The sequence below is a fragment of the Xiphias gladius genome, chromosome 17 (genome assembly GCF_016859285.1).
Source record: "Xiphias gladius isolate SHS-SW01 ecotype Sanya breed wild chromosome 17, ASM1685928v1, whole genome shotgun sequence".
Lineage (NCBI taxonomy): Eukaryota > Metazoa > Chordata > Actinopteri > Istiophoriformes > Xiphiidae > Xiphias > Xiphias gladius.
The window spans coordinates 14,442,418-14,459,757 of NC_053416.1; the positions used below are offsets into that span (position 1 = coordinate 14,442,418).

General features: G+C 37.8%; 1 protein-coding gene across 4 annotated transcripts in view; it reads right to left on the reverse strand.

The window, feature by feature from the left end:
• Positions 1–15,847, reverse strand: part of trim37 (tripartite motif containing 37) — a 33,074-nt gene extending 17,227 nt beyond the window's left edge. For all 4 annotated transcript variants that reach the window (XM_040150128.1, XM_040150129.1, XM_040150131.1 and 1 more), the window contains exons 1-15: positions 15,561–15,847; positions 13,249–13,328; positions 10,019–10,120; positions 9,119–9,159; positions 8,639–8,755; positions 7,746–7,833; positions 7,278–7,400; positions 6,038–6,161; positions 4,675–4,742; positions 4,112–4,236; positions 3,808–3,858; positions 2,743–2,824; positions 1,491–1,567; positions 549–728; positions 225–339 (exon numbers count right to left, since the gene is read on the reverse strand). In XM_040150128.1, the coding sequence (XP_040006062.1) occupies positions 225–339; positions 549–728; positions 1,491–1,567; positions 2,743–2,824; positions 3,808–3,858; positions 4,112–4,236; positions 4,675–4,742; positions 6,038–6,161; positions 7,278–7,400; positions 7,746–7,833; positions 8,639–8,755; positions 9,119–9,159; positions 10,019–10,120; positions 13,249–13,269 (1,314 nt within the window). In that variant the 5' untranslated portion in view covers positions 13,270–13,328; positions 15,561–15,847. The remainder of the gene's footprint in view (positions 1–224; positions 340–548; positions 729–1,490; positions 1,568–2,742; positions 2,825–3,807; positions 3,859–4,111; positions 4,237–4,674; positions 4,743–6,037; positions 6,162–7,277; positions 7,401–7,745; positions 7,834–8,638; positions 8,756–9,118; positions 9,160–10,018; positions 10,121–13,248; positions 13,329–15,560) is intronic.
• Between the last annotated feature and the right edge of the window lie 1,493 nt (positions 15,848–17,340).

A 17,340-nucleotide genomic window follows, 5' to 3' on the forward strand; every position in this document is an offset into this window, starting at 1 on the left:
GACATCTGTCATCTTTGAAAAATTTGGGATTTCCACTGTTCGTTGTGTTTGAACAATGTTTGGGTGCACAACATGAGTTTGTAAAGACTGATGCATCAGTGGTAAGTGACGCTTAAGGGTTTGAGATGTGATGACTAACACTGATGCCCTAACTTCACAAAGCTGTTGTCACTTGGAAATTTTAAAAACTTGACTCAATTCTAACAAGGATACAAACACAGTACCTCTTTGAGATTGTTGATCTGCTGTATGTAGCCGCTCTGGGCCGACTCCAGCTGGCTGATGTACCAGTACTGATCCCTGCACTTCTGGAAAAAGGTTGGTGAGCGAACCTGGTAGCTGTGCAGCACACATATGAAAACCAATGACACTCTGTTACCCTATAATGACAGACCTACTTTGCTCTTTGCTGCTTGTTTCTATAATATCAGAGTGGTGTAAGTGAGCATCCTCTATAGGATGATGATGGTATAATAGTGTGTGTGTGTGTGTGTGTGTGTGTGTGTGTGTGTGTGTGTGTGTGTGTGTGTGTGTGTGTGCGCACCCACCAAAGGACCAGTGTGTCGGTCTGCATGTTCAGGTAGCCCTCGCTGGCCAGAAGGTCCAGTCTGAAGAAGCGGTTGTAGCCCCAGCATTCACCAACCTCAAAGTCTGAGGCAAACTCCCGAATAATATTCTTGGTTGGGTCACTGGAGGCCTGATGGACCATCTCCACACGGTACTCATACCTGGACAGAACCAAAATAACTTCATTACACAGGAAAATACACTACGAGAGGTGTGAGGAGAAGGTATCCAGGAGTTTCAGATGTTGTTATACTTAAACAACTGAATGACAGCGATGAATGATCTGATATTTGGGCATTTAGCACACTTTAAACTAGATGTGGTTTTCTTTTTAAACTTAAATGACTGACTGAGTCTGAGCTTGTGTGATTTTTCAGTAATATACACATGTATAGAATTATATGTGTCAAGGTGTGTATACTGTATAAGTCTTTAGTGCTTCTGTTTTGTAGGTGCTGATCAGTCCGAGCAGAATTTTCTGTTGTTGAGATGATTTGGCCTAAATGACAGAATTGGCTGCATTTTTTCAGTAAAAATAACCATGCAGTTTGCAACCCTTCTTGTGTCATTTGAAAATATGATATAACAGTGAGGGTGTGCTTCCAGCCTTTTAAATCATTATTGAATGTTGCCGTTCAATAATTATTGTATTGCATCCTTTATAAATTAATAATTTGTGTGTGTTTTCATGTTTGCTTATTGTGAATGCTATTACTATTTTTATGAGTGCAAATAAAAAGTTTTAAATATGATAATTTGACCCCAGGCTTATCAGCAAAGGAGGAAAAAGGAGAAATATAGAAAGAATTTTGGTTGAAAATTTGGACACTTGATGGGAAGAGAGAAAAGCAAACAAAGGATAGATTTACAAAAAGAGAAGTTTGTAGAGAAAGAAAGTCGATTTATTACAAAATAATTCATACTTTGATGTTTCAGGGAGTCCAGCAGACAGTTCCAAGAATACAGAGAGATAGTTTCCACGGACGACACCATTACCATCCTGAGGAAACACATTGTAAGAGTTACTAACACAGATGCACTGATTTTGGAAATTTTTGAAGTTCCTCCAATTTTTTTTCATAACTTCCAGAACTACTGTAAAGTAACCATCGTGTGAAGAACAACCCAAAAAATAAATTGCCAGGGAAAACAATTCTTCAGTTACCAGGTCTATTAAAAAAAAACTGCAGTGGTCTAATAACTATTGCATTTTAACCTCTAGGTCTGTGCAAGAGTGCCCCAGTTCACATGACAGGAAAAAGAAAGCAGAACAATTAATGTGCAGTTAATTTCTGTATGTAATTGTTCTTGTAGGCCATTATTTGTTTCACAAGCCATCATTTGTTGCCTAAGATAACTCCTTAACTGGAACCACAAGCAAACCAGCAGTGTGTATGTGACGGGGAGCAAATACAGTGTTTGCATGTCAAACAAACCTCATAAATTATTCTCTATTAAAGGGAAATTGAGGGGAGTTTTTTTAATAACATGTGTAGACAAACTTTTCTTTAAAATCACCATCATATAAAAATAATAAGTTATACGCTACCTTTGTAGAACCAGATGAGATCAATTTGGGGGATGGATACTCTTTTGTGGTTTTCTATAAACCATTGCTGACTTGCATTTCAACCTGGACACACCTTTTGGGCACAATGTGCCCACCCCCAGTGATCACAGTGGAATGCTCAAAGTCCAAATCTGTTAATGTGCTCAAATTAGGCTTTAACAAATCATTATTACCAGTATTGGCAACATCACCCCCACCCTTAACTGATTGGTGACTGCAGTCACTATTTAACATGGGGTAATGTGACAGACCATTTCTTAGCTCTGAGCGGTTGAGAAGAGACTCCAGCAAGTTACTGTGCCTAGCAAGATACAACACATTAATAAGTGAGCCTTCACAGTTCTGGTAGGTTAACTTTGTCACTGTTGTTGGACAGAGCCAACCTCGCTCTTTCCCTGTTTCCAATCTTCATGTTAAGCTAACAGGGTGCTGGCTGCCTTGAATTAAATGTACTGATATAAGAGTGGTATTGATCTTCACACCTAACCTTACAGCAGTAACCAGATAAGTGTTTTTCCCAAATGTCAACTGGGATTCGACATTTTTCCATATTTCTTTATATTCGAAGGATATATTAAAAAAAAAAAAAGAGAGCGGAAACTCACTGGGTAGACTTTGAGTCTCCAGCAGAGCCCAGATATCTGTAGAGGAGGGCTATACACTGGGTCAGCCCGCTGCCTCAGGGTGCTACAATAAACACAAAAACGCACACATATCAAACACACTCCTATCATACCTTGTGGATAACCTGGCAGCTGTGACAACATCATGGTGCTCTGACAACGTATTCCTATTTGAAGCTGTTAGTCATTTTTAAATAAAGTGATGGCAGCAACTTTTTTACATGCCATTTACATTTTCATCCTAGCTTTGTTTGATGCACTACCTTTTGGGGCACTGCTGGGGCCCTACAGGTTTACAATTCTCAAATTTCAAAGAGGAGAAAGCTCTTGAGAAAGATTCAGTGCTGGGTGGAACTACTTCAAAGTGCTCCAATCCTCTTTGTCATAAACCAGCAGACCCCGCTGACTTTCTTGTCTCAGTTAGTTTTCTTATGGTTATATACTTTATTCATTTCACAGCCCTTAACAAAGAGACAGTGTACAACTTGCAAAAGTTCGTAATAGAAGTTCGTAATAGTAGTCGTTCCTTAATGCAGCAGAATTGTACAACGCTGAACAGCAGTTTATAAGAATGTATAAAGTTAGTTCAAAAGTCAGATTTACACTTCTTTAAACAAATGATTTCCTTTATATTTTCACTAAATTATAACTCAGCCACTGAAAACCAGTAAAGGCAGAGATATGCACAAAACCAACTAGTTTGTATGAATGTCGTCCAACTATGTCTAAAGGCAAAAGAGTTTATAGTTGTTCCGAACAACCACACTAAAATAAAAGTTGAAAGTGTTACAGCCTCCCTGATAAACAAATTTTAGTCAAATGGCATTCAATATCTGTCTGCTTCAAACACTTTCAGGTAAGTCTTAACATGTTGTTTAAAGATTGAAGGAGCTGTCTGAATGTATGACCACAACAGAAACCCCTATTTTTAAATTATTTACTAAGCCACATACAGCTGACAAAACTGGAAAATAGTCATTAGGCATTTTTTATTTATATTATCTGCTGCAGCAGCTATGGCAAAATACAACCTAAGAGAGAATTTACCTGAAGTTGATTAGAACAAAAGTGCTGGAGTCATAGGCAGGGACCAGCTCACTGAAAGCACACAGAAGAAGGATGATTATACACAATACACACTCAAATCCATAGTTTGTTGTCACTTTCAGGCTAATCTCTTCGGTGTTATCATCCATAATAATGATTGATTTATGAATAAAAAAAAAATACAAAATATTAATCATTAATGATAATATTTATTAAATGCCATAACCATGATATTCTGTTACTCCCCTGTTGGTCCATGAACCACGAGACTTAACTTGACCTTTCCTACAGTTGAGCAGATTACCTGGTGAAGTCTGGAGGGACTGGTGTGGTGACGAAGGACTGCATGGGTTTGCGATGGACCTGCTGGAACATGAGCAGGATCTCTGGGCTCTTGGAGATGAGTTCACTTTTACTGCAGGAGTGAAGCTGTTCAACACACACAAAATCATAACATTGTAGCCACCAACACGCTGCTAAAACTGCAACAATGGCACGTTGTTTCAGCTGAGAAACAGCCTGGCACATAACCCCCTTTAAAATGCAGAGTTGTTGTTTTCACACTTCAGCTTTAATATGGATTAAACAAACATAACATAATGTGTTAGTGAGTTTCAGAGATGCTAGTAAGCAGATTTTGTTATTTTGTTATGTTCGGACAGAGCTAGGCTAGCTGTTTCCCCTTGTTTTCAGTCTCCAGCTATTATATTTACTGTCCAAACATGAGAGTGGTATGAATCTTCTCATCGGTAAGAAAGCAAATGAGCATATTTCCCAAAGTGTCTTTAATATTACACAACAAACAAAAACCAAAATATGCAGTACAGCTAAATGAATGGAGGCTTTGAGTTGCTGCAGACTACTGACCTGATGCTCCACCTCCTGCAGAAGAGACTCCAGCAGCTCTGTCTCCTGGGTCAAGGACGTCTTCTGGCCTGGTGGGGAGGAACGCATTTCTATTTTCAGTGTACTTTTGCTGAATGTCAGCCCTGATGGAGGTTGGTGAGTGTGAGTGGGTGGGTGGTAATGCAGTCTGTGTATGTGGGCACTGAGTGCATGCATCCACTCTGTCCAGATAAATATTTCATATGTATATTACCCATAGCTGCAAAAGCTGCCTCTCACTGCTTTCAGCAGGGAGTCTGCATATTTTGTTACGTTAAGGTCTCGACCTTTAGATGCATTTTAGTGCCAGTTACGGTGTCTTACACCTACAAGAGCCCTTTTCAGACACCGGGTATACAAGATTGATGGTCTCATCTATCTGTAAAAGTGATGGCTTTTTGTCACTTAAACATAGGTGTCTTAAATGTTCGTTAGTTTAGTCGTGACAGGACATTAAAGGAACGAGCCACATGCTAAATATTTGGTACATGTGATGAATTGTAAAGTTTTTTTGCTGTCAAATTCTTTTTTAATGACCACCATGAGCACAAGGGCACTCATAACCCGCTTTTCTTATGTTGAAACTCCAAATGAATTCTCTCTTTAATTCCTTTTTACTCACATTCTGCATCTAAAGCATTTTGCTGAACATTCATTTATTACAGCTGACATGGATGAAAATATAGGGAGGGACAGCTGGTCTGATTATTATTATTGTTTTTTTGTTTTTTTTTCACGAGGGGAAAAGTTATTTTTAGCCTGATTTGACATCTACCCAACAATGTAAAATTGTGTCATTCACATTTGACTTATTTAATACATTGCTTTGATTTCCTTTAAGGACATGAGATGAAACAAGTAAACAATTTAATTACAGAACCAGGCGAAAAAAGATGTCCATTCAGTCTCTCTCCGTATTTAACTTTGTGCTGCTGCAGCAACATTCAACTCAGACTTGTGCTGTGTTACAGAAATGGTCCAGCATGGTAGGACCCCGTCATGATGTCTATGTAAAAGTGACTCAGGCGTTTTTTCAAATATGCAACAAAGTGCATGACTAAAGTTATTAAATATTTTCGGTAGAATTAGCTTAAATGACAAAACTAGCTTTTAATTTAAAATAAATTGTGTTTCACAATTTTGAGTTAAATCCTTGTTTCGTAAAGTAGCAGTAGCTAAGATTTAAACTACTGATAAATGTCAATGTAGACAGCTCAAAAATAATGATCTGCGAGGAAAAAATAACCCCCTTAACAATACCATCACTGCATGCAATGCACTTGTGCCTTGTTAACCCAGAATTAACACAGCGGCATTGTGACAGGGATGTGTCCTGGAATCCTACCCATGAGGGTGATTAGTTTGTTCTTGAGCTGGTTGTCCAGGCGAGCGATCATCATTTCCACAGCGTTTCGGATCTCTCTGACCCTCTCGTCCTTCGCTCCCCGAACAGCCTCTACGTTCCTCTCCTGACCCAGGGAAGGAGAAAACACACAAAAACACACATGCACACACAAGTGTTCAACTTTATAGAAATCGGGTCTCAACTGAAATATTAATATGTTATTGCCATCTAGTGGATGTCAGCAATACAACACGCCCAAACTGCCTATAATTCTAATAATTTTTGTAAAAATAAAAAATAAAAAGTTACTAATTTATCACTAACACATTTAAACTTTTTTACACCAATTTATTTTATGGTCTGCATTTTGATGCTAAACTAAATGAAATGGTAGTTGAAATACTTAAGTAACATCCTTGGTTCATGTTGTAAGTAGTTGACAGTAATAACATGAAACTTTAGAGGAGACCTGACTGATGGTTTGATGATCAATGTGGCATATTTTGGCAGTTCAGTAGTTCTTACTCTGATAGCTGCCTCAGGAACTTAATTTAAGTTGATATCACCCATTATAAATTATTTTCCTCCTCCATGACTGTCATGTCCACTAGACCAATCTAAGTCATTGGCCGCTTTACTTTAGCTAAATGTTTCTTAGCATCTGACTTGGTAAACCATTCCCTCTTTATTTCTGTTTCGATAGTTGTATTCATATTTTCTAATACTTTCGTTTCCCCTAATAGTGCTACTGACACTCCTAAATTTGTTACATTTTCGTCTAATACTTTCAAACAGCAGGACTTGAAGTTTCAGAGTGAAATCCTCCTTTTAATTTTTTTTTTGTGAATGATACATGTGAGTGTCAATAACGCTAGTGATCAAATCTCATGGATGCACACCTCATCCTCAGGAAAAGGTTACATTCATCAAGTTCAAATGAGCTATTTACGACAAGTTTGAGCGGTTAATAAAGCTTGGAGACTCTGAACACTCATACGAACAAATCTCACAAAAGCTGACAACAGTTTTTGGATAAGAATACAGAAATTTTCTTTCATGAGGCCCATTGCGTGCAGAGATGACAATTTTGCCAGAGGGTGTCGCTACAGGAAAGCTAATAGAGTGTCCAAAAGAGAAAGGTTTCATCCGCTGAGGACAGTAAATGTACCAAGAAAATGTCATGGCCATTGGTCTTTTAGATTTTGGCAATTCTTTTATAAAAGCAACAATCAGTCCTCACCACTTCCTGCACCAGACTGATAAGCTCCATCAGGCGGCGGCGGAGTTTGGCAACCTCCTCCTTCACCTTGGTCACATGTTGCTCGTAGATCTCCACTAGAGGTTTGAAGGTATGACCACCATGCTGGACACAACAGAAACACAAGCTACTTTCTGGTTCCAGTTTCAATGTGAAGATTTGCTGCTTTTCTTACATCATTGTAAATTGAATATTTTTTGATTTTGGACTGTTGGTCAGACAAAGCAAGCAATGTAAAGACATGACCTAGGGCATTAAGAAGCTATGATATGCATTTTTTAATATTTTCTCTCATTTCATAGACAGAACCATTAATCGACTGCTAAAAAAAATATCCAAAGACTAATCAGTAGCAAATGCAGGCCCACTTTTACTCCCTGAAAAATGAATGGTAAGCAATGTAACTTTGCATGCAAACTAATCTGAAAAACAAAAGATGTGAAACGTTACCATGCCTCCCCACAGAGCACACTGATGACAGATGCATTTCTTACAGGTCCAACAGAAAACACTCAGCTTCTCATGGTGGTTCTCACATCTGCAGGAATCCAACAACAAGGATATCAGACAGAAAGAAAAAGATTTTTAGTAAACTTTTTTGTCATCACTCAAAATGTTGGCCTGTTTTACTTCAGTGTCCACAAAAATTATAAAAACTCAAAATGAAGGAGACAGAGGATATCAAAAGAGAATGTGGTGAAGGAGAGGCAGGAGAAACAAGAACATATGGAATGTGTTGGAGGGGAAGCAGGACAAAAGCAAGCAGTTTGACCACCAGGTATTTCCTGTGAATTGTTGCTTAAATCTGCTCCAGTTTCCCAGGAAAAATACCTGAAGGAACCCTGGATTTTTAGCATGTGTTCTCCAAACCTCATTAATGCTTCTACATACCTGTCATAGATATATTCACACCTTGAAAAGCTATTAATATGGTAAGATAACTAGATCAACCCAAATAAATCTCACAAAATAAAAGGAAGTGACAAAGCCACTCCTTGATGAAAAACATAGCTATATAGACTTGCTCCACAGACAGGACAATGTTTGAACGTCAGATGATTGCCATTGTGTTTATCCACTTCAAAGAAAGTGAAGTAATAGTTGTTCTAACACCACATAAACCAATTAATATGAAAGAAAAACTGCCGCAAATTAGAATAAACATAATCTTTTAAAATTAATTATTTGCAATTCTGTGTTTAAAATCAGATGTAATTTCTGGAGAGAAATCCCGATAAGAGTGTGATATATTACCATGAGGTAATAATTTTTAAATCCCAGGAAACCCTAAAAAACACACGGATGGGACAAGACAAAGTCACAGAGTAGTAGGAGGTGCTCACTTGTCCTTGTCATTGTCCTCATGCTTGGTGAGGCTGCAGAGCTGCAGAGTGTCCAGCTGCTGGGTGACCTCTTCTGCCCAGCGACAGTTTACCAGCTCCCTCAGCTGGAGCGGAGCCCTGTGCGTAGAAGAACACACATACATTTTTATACCTTACCTTCTACCAAACACCTTAAAACATAACAAATATAAACAACATATGATAATAATATAAGGTTTCTAAACATCGTTTGCATCTTCCATTTTAATGTTGGTGGATTTGTGTGTGTGTGTGTGTGGTAAATAAAAAACAATAGTGTGTAGGGCTGCAACTTACGATTAATTTTTCAATTAATCTATTATTTTTTCAATTAATCATCAAGTCTATAAGTATAATGAAAAACAGTGAAAATAGTGAAAAATGTCTGTCAAAAGTTCCGTTCAGTTTGAATACTGATAGACGTGATATGAGGGTTGCATATGTGTGTTAGCAGGGGCTTACCGACAGTGTGGACACTGGGCTCTCTGCTCCGTCAACCATCGCTGTCAAACAAGAAATTTCAAATGAATAATAATCGTACCTAAATACAATTGGTGCAAAAGTGCTGCCATTGTTATATAAACATAATTCTGTTTAAGACACAACTGGCAATACTCTTATTATCTCCAAATTCAATGAAAAGACCAAAACCAACGATGAATTGATTCTAACAATTATACTATAAGTGTAGCCAAAGACAGATATCTTTTCCTCTGTGCCATAGAGCTCATTGAGCCACATCAATGCACTGGGTGACAAATTCCTTCCATCATCCTACCTGTTAAGAGCATCAAATGTGTATTAATACACAGCTGAAAGTAGTCCCTTACAAATTCACTAGTTACTCTGTTTGAGTGACGTGTAAAAGAGGGGGGCATTTACCTAGCAGTGCGGGTCCTATGAAAAGAAACTATTGAATTGCACTGTGGGAAATGTAGTATACAGAGTACTTGGCACATTTCCCATACTGGGGACTAAAAGTCAGGATATCTCAGCCTCTGCAGTTCCTTTTTTTTCTTTTCTCTAAATTGTCTCTTGTTAGTCCCTCAACTTTATGGAAGTCCAGTAATAAATCACTGGACTACTGTTATGTAGAACACCCTTGCAAATGTTTTACTAGCTCTGAATGTTTTCACAAACCTCTCTCATGTTGGCTTGACTGTACTTTAACTTTTCCTTAAACCTCAAAAATTAAGCTTTTATCCATTATACATAACAGACTGAGGAATGTGGGCTATCAAATTGCATGCATTATTAACCAATTATGTGTATTAATGCCAGAATTTACTACTAATGGCAGAATACAGATTAGTGCTGTGAGGAGAACATCTTCTCCTCTTTGCCTGGTGTAAACAGACTTACTCGTATGCAGCTGAAGCAGCAGAGTTTGGAGCAGTGTGGGCAGAGGCGAGCATCCCTCAGTTTCTCCATGCAAATGAAGCAACGGAACACCTCAGCGATGCTCTGCACAGGGACAGTAGATGAGAAAGTGACAACTCACTACAGCCGCAGAGATCACCAAAGAGTCAACAACACTCAACATCACTTAGCCACAGTATTAGCAAAAACTTAACCATCATATGTTTATTCCAAAGCTGTTTTAATGGATGATGATGGATTGTAAAGTTGTACTTAATAAGTGTAGAGTAAAAAGACTCATAATATCCATTTTTATGCAGATTATACAATCGTGTCTGTGCATGGCTCTTGACCAACTCAAGACATGTCTAGATCACTGTCTGCCTTTAAAGATCTTCCGACATCTCTGCAGAAGCCCAAACGTGTACTGAATACTGACAGCCATCCATATACATAATAGTGCTGACATTATTGTTCAATCTATCATACTATAAAAATCTGGAAATTTGGTTAGATAACAGTCGCTCTTTTAAACCTCCAGTGAAACAACAGAAACTAAAGGTAAAAATACGTTTCTTATATCAGGATAAATTATGTCTTTCTCTTGAGGACAGGAAAACCATTGTGCAATCAACTATCATGACTGTGCCTGAATATGTAGATATCTGCTAGTCTCAAGCTGCTTATTCCACCTTAAAACAACTTGATGCAGTTTACTACAGTGCCCCATGTTTCACTACTGGAGATAAATATCATACTCATTACTGTGTACAATGTGAAAAAGTAGGCTGGTCCTTGCTAGCAGCAAGAAGAGAACTACACCTTATCATTTTCATTCATAAATGTCTCCTACTAAAGCTGCCTCAACAGATGCGAAATACAGACTGGTGACAAATGAAAGGAAAAACCTGAATAAATGAATGGAGAAACCTAATGAATGCAGATGCTCCACATAGGGGCACTACATGGTACAATTAGGCAATTAACATCCAATCATGCTCTGTTGCATGTATAAAAATGCTGACCAGGCCCAGTTGATTCTGATTTTGTATCAAGATGGCAGGAGGAAAAGATCTGAGTGACTCTGAAAGAGGGTTCATCGTTTGGGCAAGGGGTGGAAGGAGCTTCAGTCACAGAGACGGCTCAACTGGCTGGTGTTTCAATAGGACCAGTGACTAAAGTGACATCTGCATTTACATCTATGGGAAAGACGACGGTAAGTAGGGTCATAAATTGTCGACAGCGCACATTTGATGAGCATGATGCTCGTGCATTAGTGCAATATGCAAAGAAAAACAGAAATCAAACTCTTCCTCAGGTGACTGTGAATGTCAGTGCAGGCTGGATCAAACTGTCAGCAAGAACAGTCCATCGACAATCCCATAGAGAGGCATATTATAGCGGGGTTGCTGTCCATAGACCCCTCATTACAAAGATGAATGCACATTTGAGAGTTCAATGGTGCATAAACCACAGGCGCTGGTCTATAGAGATGTGGAAAAAGGTGATATGGTCAGATGAGTCATCCTTCACCATATTCCCGACAAGTGGGCGAGTGCATGTACTGCGTACACCAAGAGAAAGCTAAAGGCCTGTGTGCTTGACCCCTACACCGGGGGGAGCTGGTGGCTCTGTTATGCTGTAGGGGGGCATTTTGCTGGCATGGTTTTGGTCCACTTGTCCCCTTAGAGGGAAGGGTCACTGCAGATCAACAGAAAGTTGTTCTGAGTGATCACCTTTATACTATGATGAAATATTTTTATTCTGATGGTAGTGGTCTCTTGAATGGTTCACTGAATGGTTTGATGAGTATGAAAATGATCTGAATCATATGTTATGGCCATCACAGTCACCAGATCTCAACCCAGCTGAACTCCTATGGGAGATTTTGGACCGACATGTTAGACAGCGCTCTCCACCACCATCATCATCAAAACACCAAATGAGGGAATATCTTTTGGAAGAATGGTGTTCATCCCTCCAGTTGAGTTGAAGCTTTTCTGGAAGCATCTGGTGGCCCAACACCTTACTAAGACACTTTATGTTGGTTTTTCCTTTATAATGTCATCAGTCTGTACATATTCTTACATTCAGGAGTAAGACTGACTTAGTCCTAACACCCCACAATAAATAATGAAATTGGGAGGATTCCTGCCAGCACTTTACACCTTATAATTTGAATGAATTACAAAGAATGTTAAAACTCTAAAGTTGCATTCCATTGGATGAATTTAAACTTTTAATTTAATACCTGTTTACAGGTGTGCTTTTGTGTGACTGGCTGTGTTTTGATTTGTGCCTTCTGTTTCTCTCTTCTGTATTCATAACTCTCTGGCAAAAGAGATCTTGATTTTAGTGAGATTACTTGATTAGATAATGTTTATAATAAAAACAGATTAAATAGTGTTTATTGCATTTATTAAAACGAATGTCTTCTGTCACTGTGGTGGTTCCTAGCCATCTGCAACTTTTGTATGATCATGAGCTGTTCTGCTTACAAGAAAAAATACTTTTGGCAAAGACCTACATTCTACAGTTTGAGTGTTGCTAACAGTAGTTAGAGACTCAAAATGTTTTTCAACAAACCTGATGAATCTGAAGACTTATTTTTCCCCACAGGAAATGCTTTTTAGTTTGGTTTCAATTCGAAGATAATATATTACTGTACTGTTACTGTCAGACACATTCATTGTTAAGTTGCCCTTTATCTTTAAGGGCAGTACAAGCAGTGGCCTTCAGTCCTTGGCTGTGCCTCAGACTAAAGTTCTGAGCAAATCTAGTCAAAGTTCAACAAATGTACATACAGTGGGGTCCACAAGTCTGAGATCACTTTCCCATTCACTTGAATACATACATCAGCACAGGTCAGTTAATACACACCACATATATAATAATGGTGCTGGCCAAAGCTGTTTTTCTGCGGCAATGGATTGGATGTTCTCTCTAACTTCACAATCAGGTTTTGAACAGTAAATATTTTATATCATTGTTGATAATGTGTTAATTATCAGACATACTCATAAACACACACAGTATATTTGGATTAAATGGCTACAGGTCTATCAGGCTCGAGGTCCTCAACCAGCCCAACTGTCTCACTGGTCTCAACACCTGGTGCACTGTCCAACTTTCAGACTGTTACCAGATGGGCTGCTTGCCAAGCACTAGTGGTAAAAATTCAGGAAGAGAACATTTAGGATCTCGCTGCATGGTCTGATGTGTGTGATACATACCTCAACACTTTGTTCATCCATTTCAGCCAGTTTGAAGTTCTTGATCTCAAGGACTAATCAGAGAAGTCGTAGCCAGTGGTCTAACAAGAAACGTAGCGTTAGAGACACATATTTTTAATTGTACTTTAAGCTTAAGCATTCCAGGATGCACACTTTTGGACAAACTTAATATTTTGATTTTGTCTTTTAACCAATGTGTGCTGGGATACAGAGGCAAAATTACACAAATTTACCACTGTATTACTACTGCACTGTATACGTTATGTTACTGCTGATCATTTTAAAAGAAATCATTCTGTTTTAGATTTTTTTTAGGTTTTTCCCTCCTTCCATGAAGCCCCTGGTTTCCACTTCACTTTCAAGAAACTTTTAAACATTTTGATAAAATTCTGGTTTGGTAATCATTCACAGGGTTTTTAATGTTTTCTAAGCAATCATCCTGCTGCAATACTACACAATAAAAAAACAAAAAACAATTAAGGCTAAAAAAAAAAAAAAAAAAACGTTTTCGTTATTGGTTAACCTGCCAATTATTTTCTTGATAAATCTGGTCATCAGTAGTATGTTAGAAAATAGCGAGAAATGTGCATTACAATTTCCAAAAACCCAAAACGACGTCTGCAAATATCATGTTTTGTCTGACCAACAATCCAAAACCAAAGATGTTCTGTTTACTATCACAAAAAACACATAGAAAGGAAGAAAATCCTCACAACTGATAAGCTGTAACCAGAGAACATTTAGTATTTTTCCTTGAAAAAAAGATTAAAATTATTTAGTCGAATGTTAATAATGTTGCAGATTACTCTACTGTCAAGCACTTAATCAGTCAATTAATTGTTTAAACTCTAAAACAATTCTCACTTTCAGCGGCATTACTATGTGTTGATCACTTGGAGAACAACACAAAAAGATACACAAAGCCCAGATTAGGTTTCAAGCCTCTACAAAATCATATAAATTTTATGTTTTTAACCTGGTTGTTGACTGTTTCCTCATTTTTTATTCTGTGCACTACTTTTAAATAGCAGTCGCATCTTTTTTTAGCTTTATGCGGTGTTTACTGTGTTTTACTGTTAAACACTGTAACTTTGTTCAGAAAAATAAATGAAGTGATTATTAATACCCAAACATCATAGTATGATAAAGAATATCAGTAATGGAATGTAACTAAGTACATTTACTCAATCACTGTACTTAAACACAACTTTGAGGTACTTGTACTTTACTTGAATCTTATTTTATTACCTTCACAATTCTTCTTCGCTACATTTCACAGGGAAATACTGTATTTTATACTCTACTACCTTCATCTGTCTGCTTTACTTACTGGTTATTTTACAAATTATGATTTTACTTACAAGACATATTAAATGCTGATAAAATATGACACTTCATTATAAATGAAACTCTACTAACATGATTCGTTGATTCACAAAAAAATTACTGGGAACATTCTTGATAATCATTTTCACTCATTTTTATATAAAAATGCCAAACGTTTCATGTTTCCAGCTTCTCAAATTAAATGATTTGCTGCTCATTGAATTTGACAAAACAAGCTTTATGAATATGTAACTTCTGGCTCTGGGTAATTGTGATGTGCATTAGTTACTATTTTCTGAATTTTCACAAATGAAACAATCAATCGGTTAATTGAGAAAATAAATAAGATTATTCCACAAAAAATTATTAGTTGCAGTCATATACAGAATAGTTAAAAATCAGCTCAACCTCAACCAACTACAACAGTAAAACCTTTCTTTACTATCAGTGCATGAGTAACAATAATCTATTGATACAATATCTAATAGTATCACAGTCACGGGGGCCATTTTTCTGCATTAAGTACTTTTGATAGCTTTTGAAGTACATCTGACTGATTATACTCATAAACCTTTGCTCAAGTAACATCTTTAATTCAGGACTTTCACTTGAAACCGAGTATTTTTACAGACAGTAACTTGAAGTAGATATCATTTTCTGTCAAAGAAAAAAAGAATACAATATTTGTATGGCCCTTCAGGAAAAGCCCAGAGCACAGACAATGCTACATAAAAGCTGCGAAATGCAGTTTTCATGGCCAAAGGTGTTCCCATCACCGCTAGCTTCTGTAGTCAGTGCCAGCCAACATTCAGAGGCCCAGCATCAGCAGTGACACTGACAGCTAACCTGACCCGGGGCAGTCATGACAAGAGCCTATATTTGGTGGTATGCCTATTTACGTAGATTGACGGGCTCAGGAAACGTAATGTTTATATAAAAGTGTGAGGCTAGCTAGCTCGGTGGCATTAGCAAGGTGGCTCACTCACCTTCCCAGACTCAGCTCCGTCTGTCACACCTGATAAACAAACGACTGGAAAAAGGGGGCTACATTATACATTACATATCCTAGTGCACAGCAGCCGTTGTCTCCGCTGGCTTAGCTGCATTCAAAGATTAAAACAAAGCTAGGTTCAGAAGGCAGAACTAAGCTCCACAAGGGATGGAAAGTGGCTGTTTTTTTTTTTTTTTTTTCGCCCTGAGTTGAAGATGTAGCGGTAGCGCCTGCTCCGAAGCTGTCTGTCCCCTAGCAATCACCAATCAAACGGCTCCTCTTCTTCTTCTTCTCCTGATGTCATTGTTTTGCGTTTGTCAGACAGATGAGGGGGAATTACCGCCACCGTCTGGACCGGTTGCGGAACCACAAAGGAAACCGCTATCTGAAGATGATTGATTAGTTGATTGGCAGAAAATTAATTGGATACGAGTTTACTGGATAAATAACCATCTTTTTTTTTTAAAGGAAAAAAAATCACCTGTACAAGCCTCTCATACGTGAATATTTTTCTCAGTTTTCTATGATAGTAAACTCAACATCTTTTTATTTCTCATTTTTAGTCTGATAAAACAAGAAATAAGAATATGTTAACTTGGGCTTCAGGGAATAATCAGTCAGTTATTATGGAAAATTATTGTCCGATTTTTCATAATGAAAATAGTTGTTGGTTGCAGCTTCCCAGAGTTCTCCTGTGATGGAGTGAGGCGACCTTTCCCGTGGTTTTATGTGTGTTAATTACTTGACACGCAGAAAAAATGGAAGCAATCTGATAAAACGCAACTCTATGACAAAGGAGCCAAATATAAACAGAAAACAATTCAGGGCTTAAAACTCGAATATCTCAAGGGGTACGTAAGTGGTACAAAATTCTAACAAATTTGTGAGTAAGCAGATTACGTGGAGTGAATACTTTTACTGTTATACTTCAAGTACATTACTTCAAGTATTTTTAAATTCTGGTATTGCTACTTTTACTTAAGTAAAAGATATTGATACTTCTTTCACTACTGGTTTGTTAAATGTATAATGTCTGTTAGAGATGCTGAAACGATTAGTCAATCAAATGAAAATTAATCTGCAACGATTCTGAAAATCAATCCATTGTTAAAATAATTTTCCACGTGGAATTATTAAAAATTGAAAACAAAATAAAATACTCGTGTTAAGTCAAAATTCTAAGATACAAAGTCATTTGACTTTTTAAGCCAAGGTTCTGAGATGATAGGTCAAAATTTTGACTTATATGTCAAATTTTACCCCGTAATTTCATCATTTTTACTTACTGTGTCAAAATAAAGACTCAATATCACAAAATCAGTGAAATCAAGTGTGACCAGATACCTCGTTCTCCCCATCACTAACACGTTGAGCTATTTCAAGGGGAAGGAATAATTCAAAACATCAACTTGTTATTCAAAGTAATCTGAGAAGGACTCCGTTCAGCCTTTTAGTATTTTAGTATGGGCACACACACACACAGACACACAAGAACACACACACACACACACACACACACACACACACACACACACACACACACACACACAAACGCTGTAAATTTACCATACCCCCATTGTTGTTTTATGCAAACAGTCTGAAGCTGGATAGGACGCACAGAAGCATATGCAAATCAGCCTATCGGGCAGTGTAGGGTAAGCGGCAGAGGTGAACGTTTCTCCTCTTAGGAAAATGCCGATAAGCAGCTGCGGATTTCCAAAACTTTTTATCCTAACGCAAGTTTTTTATTGAAGAATCAGGTAGACGGACGGGAA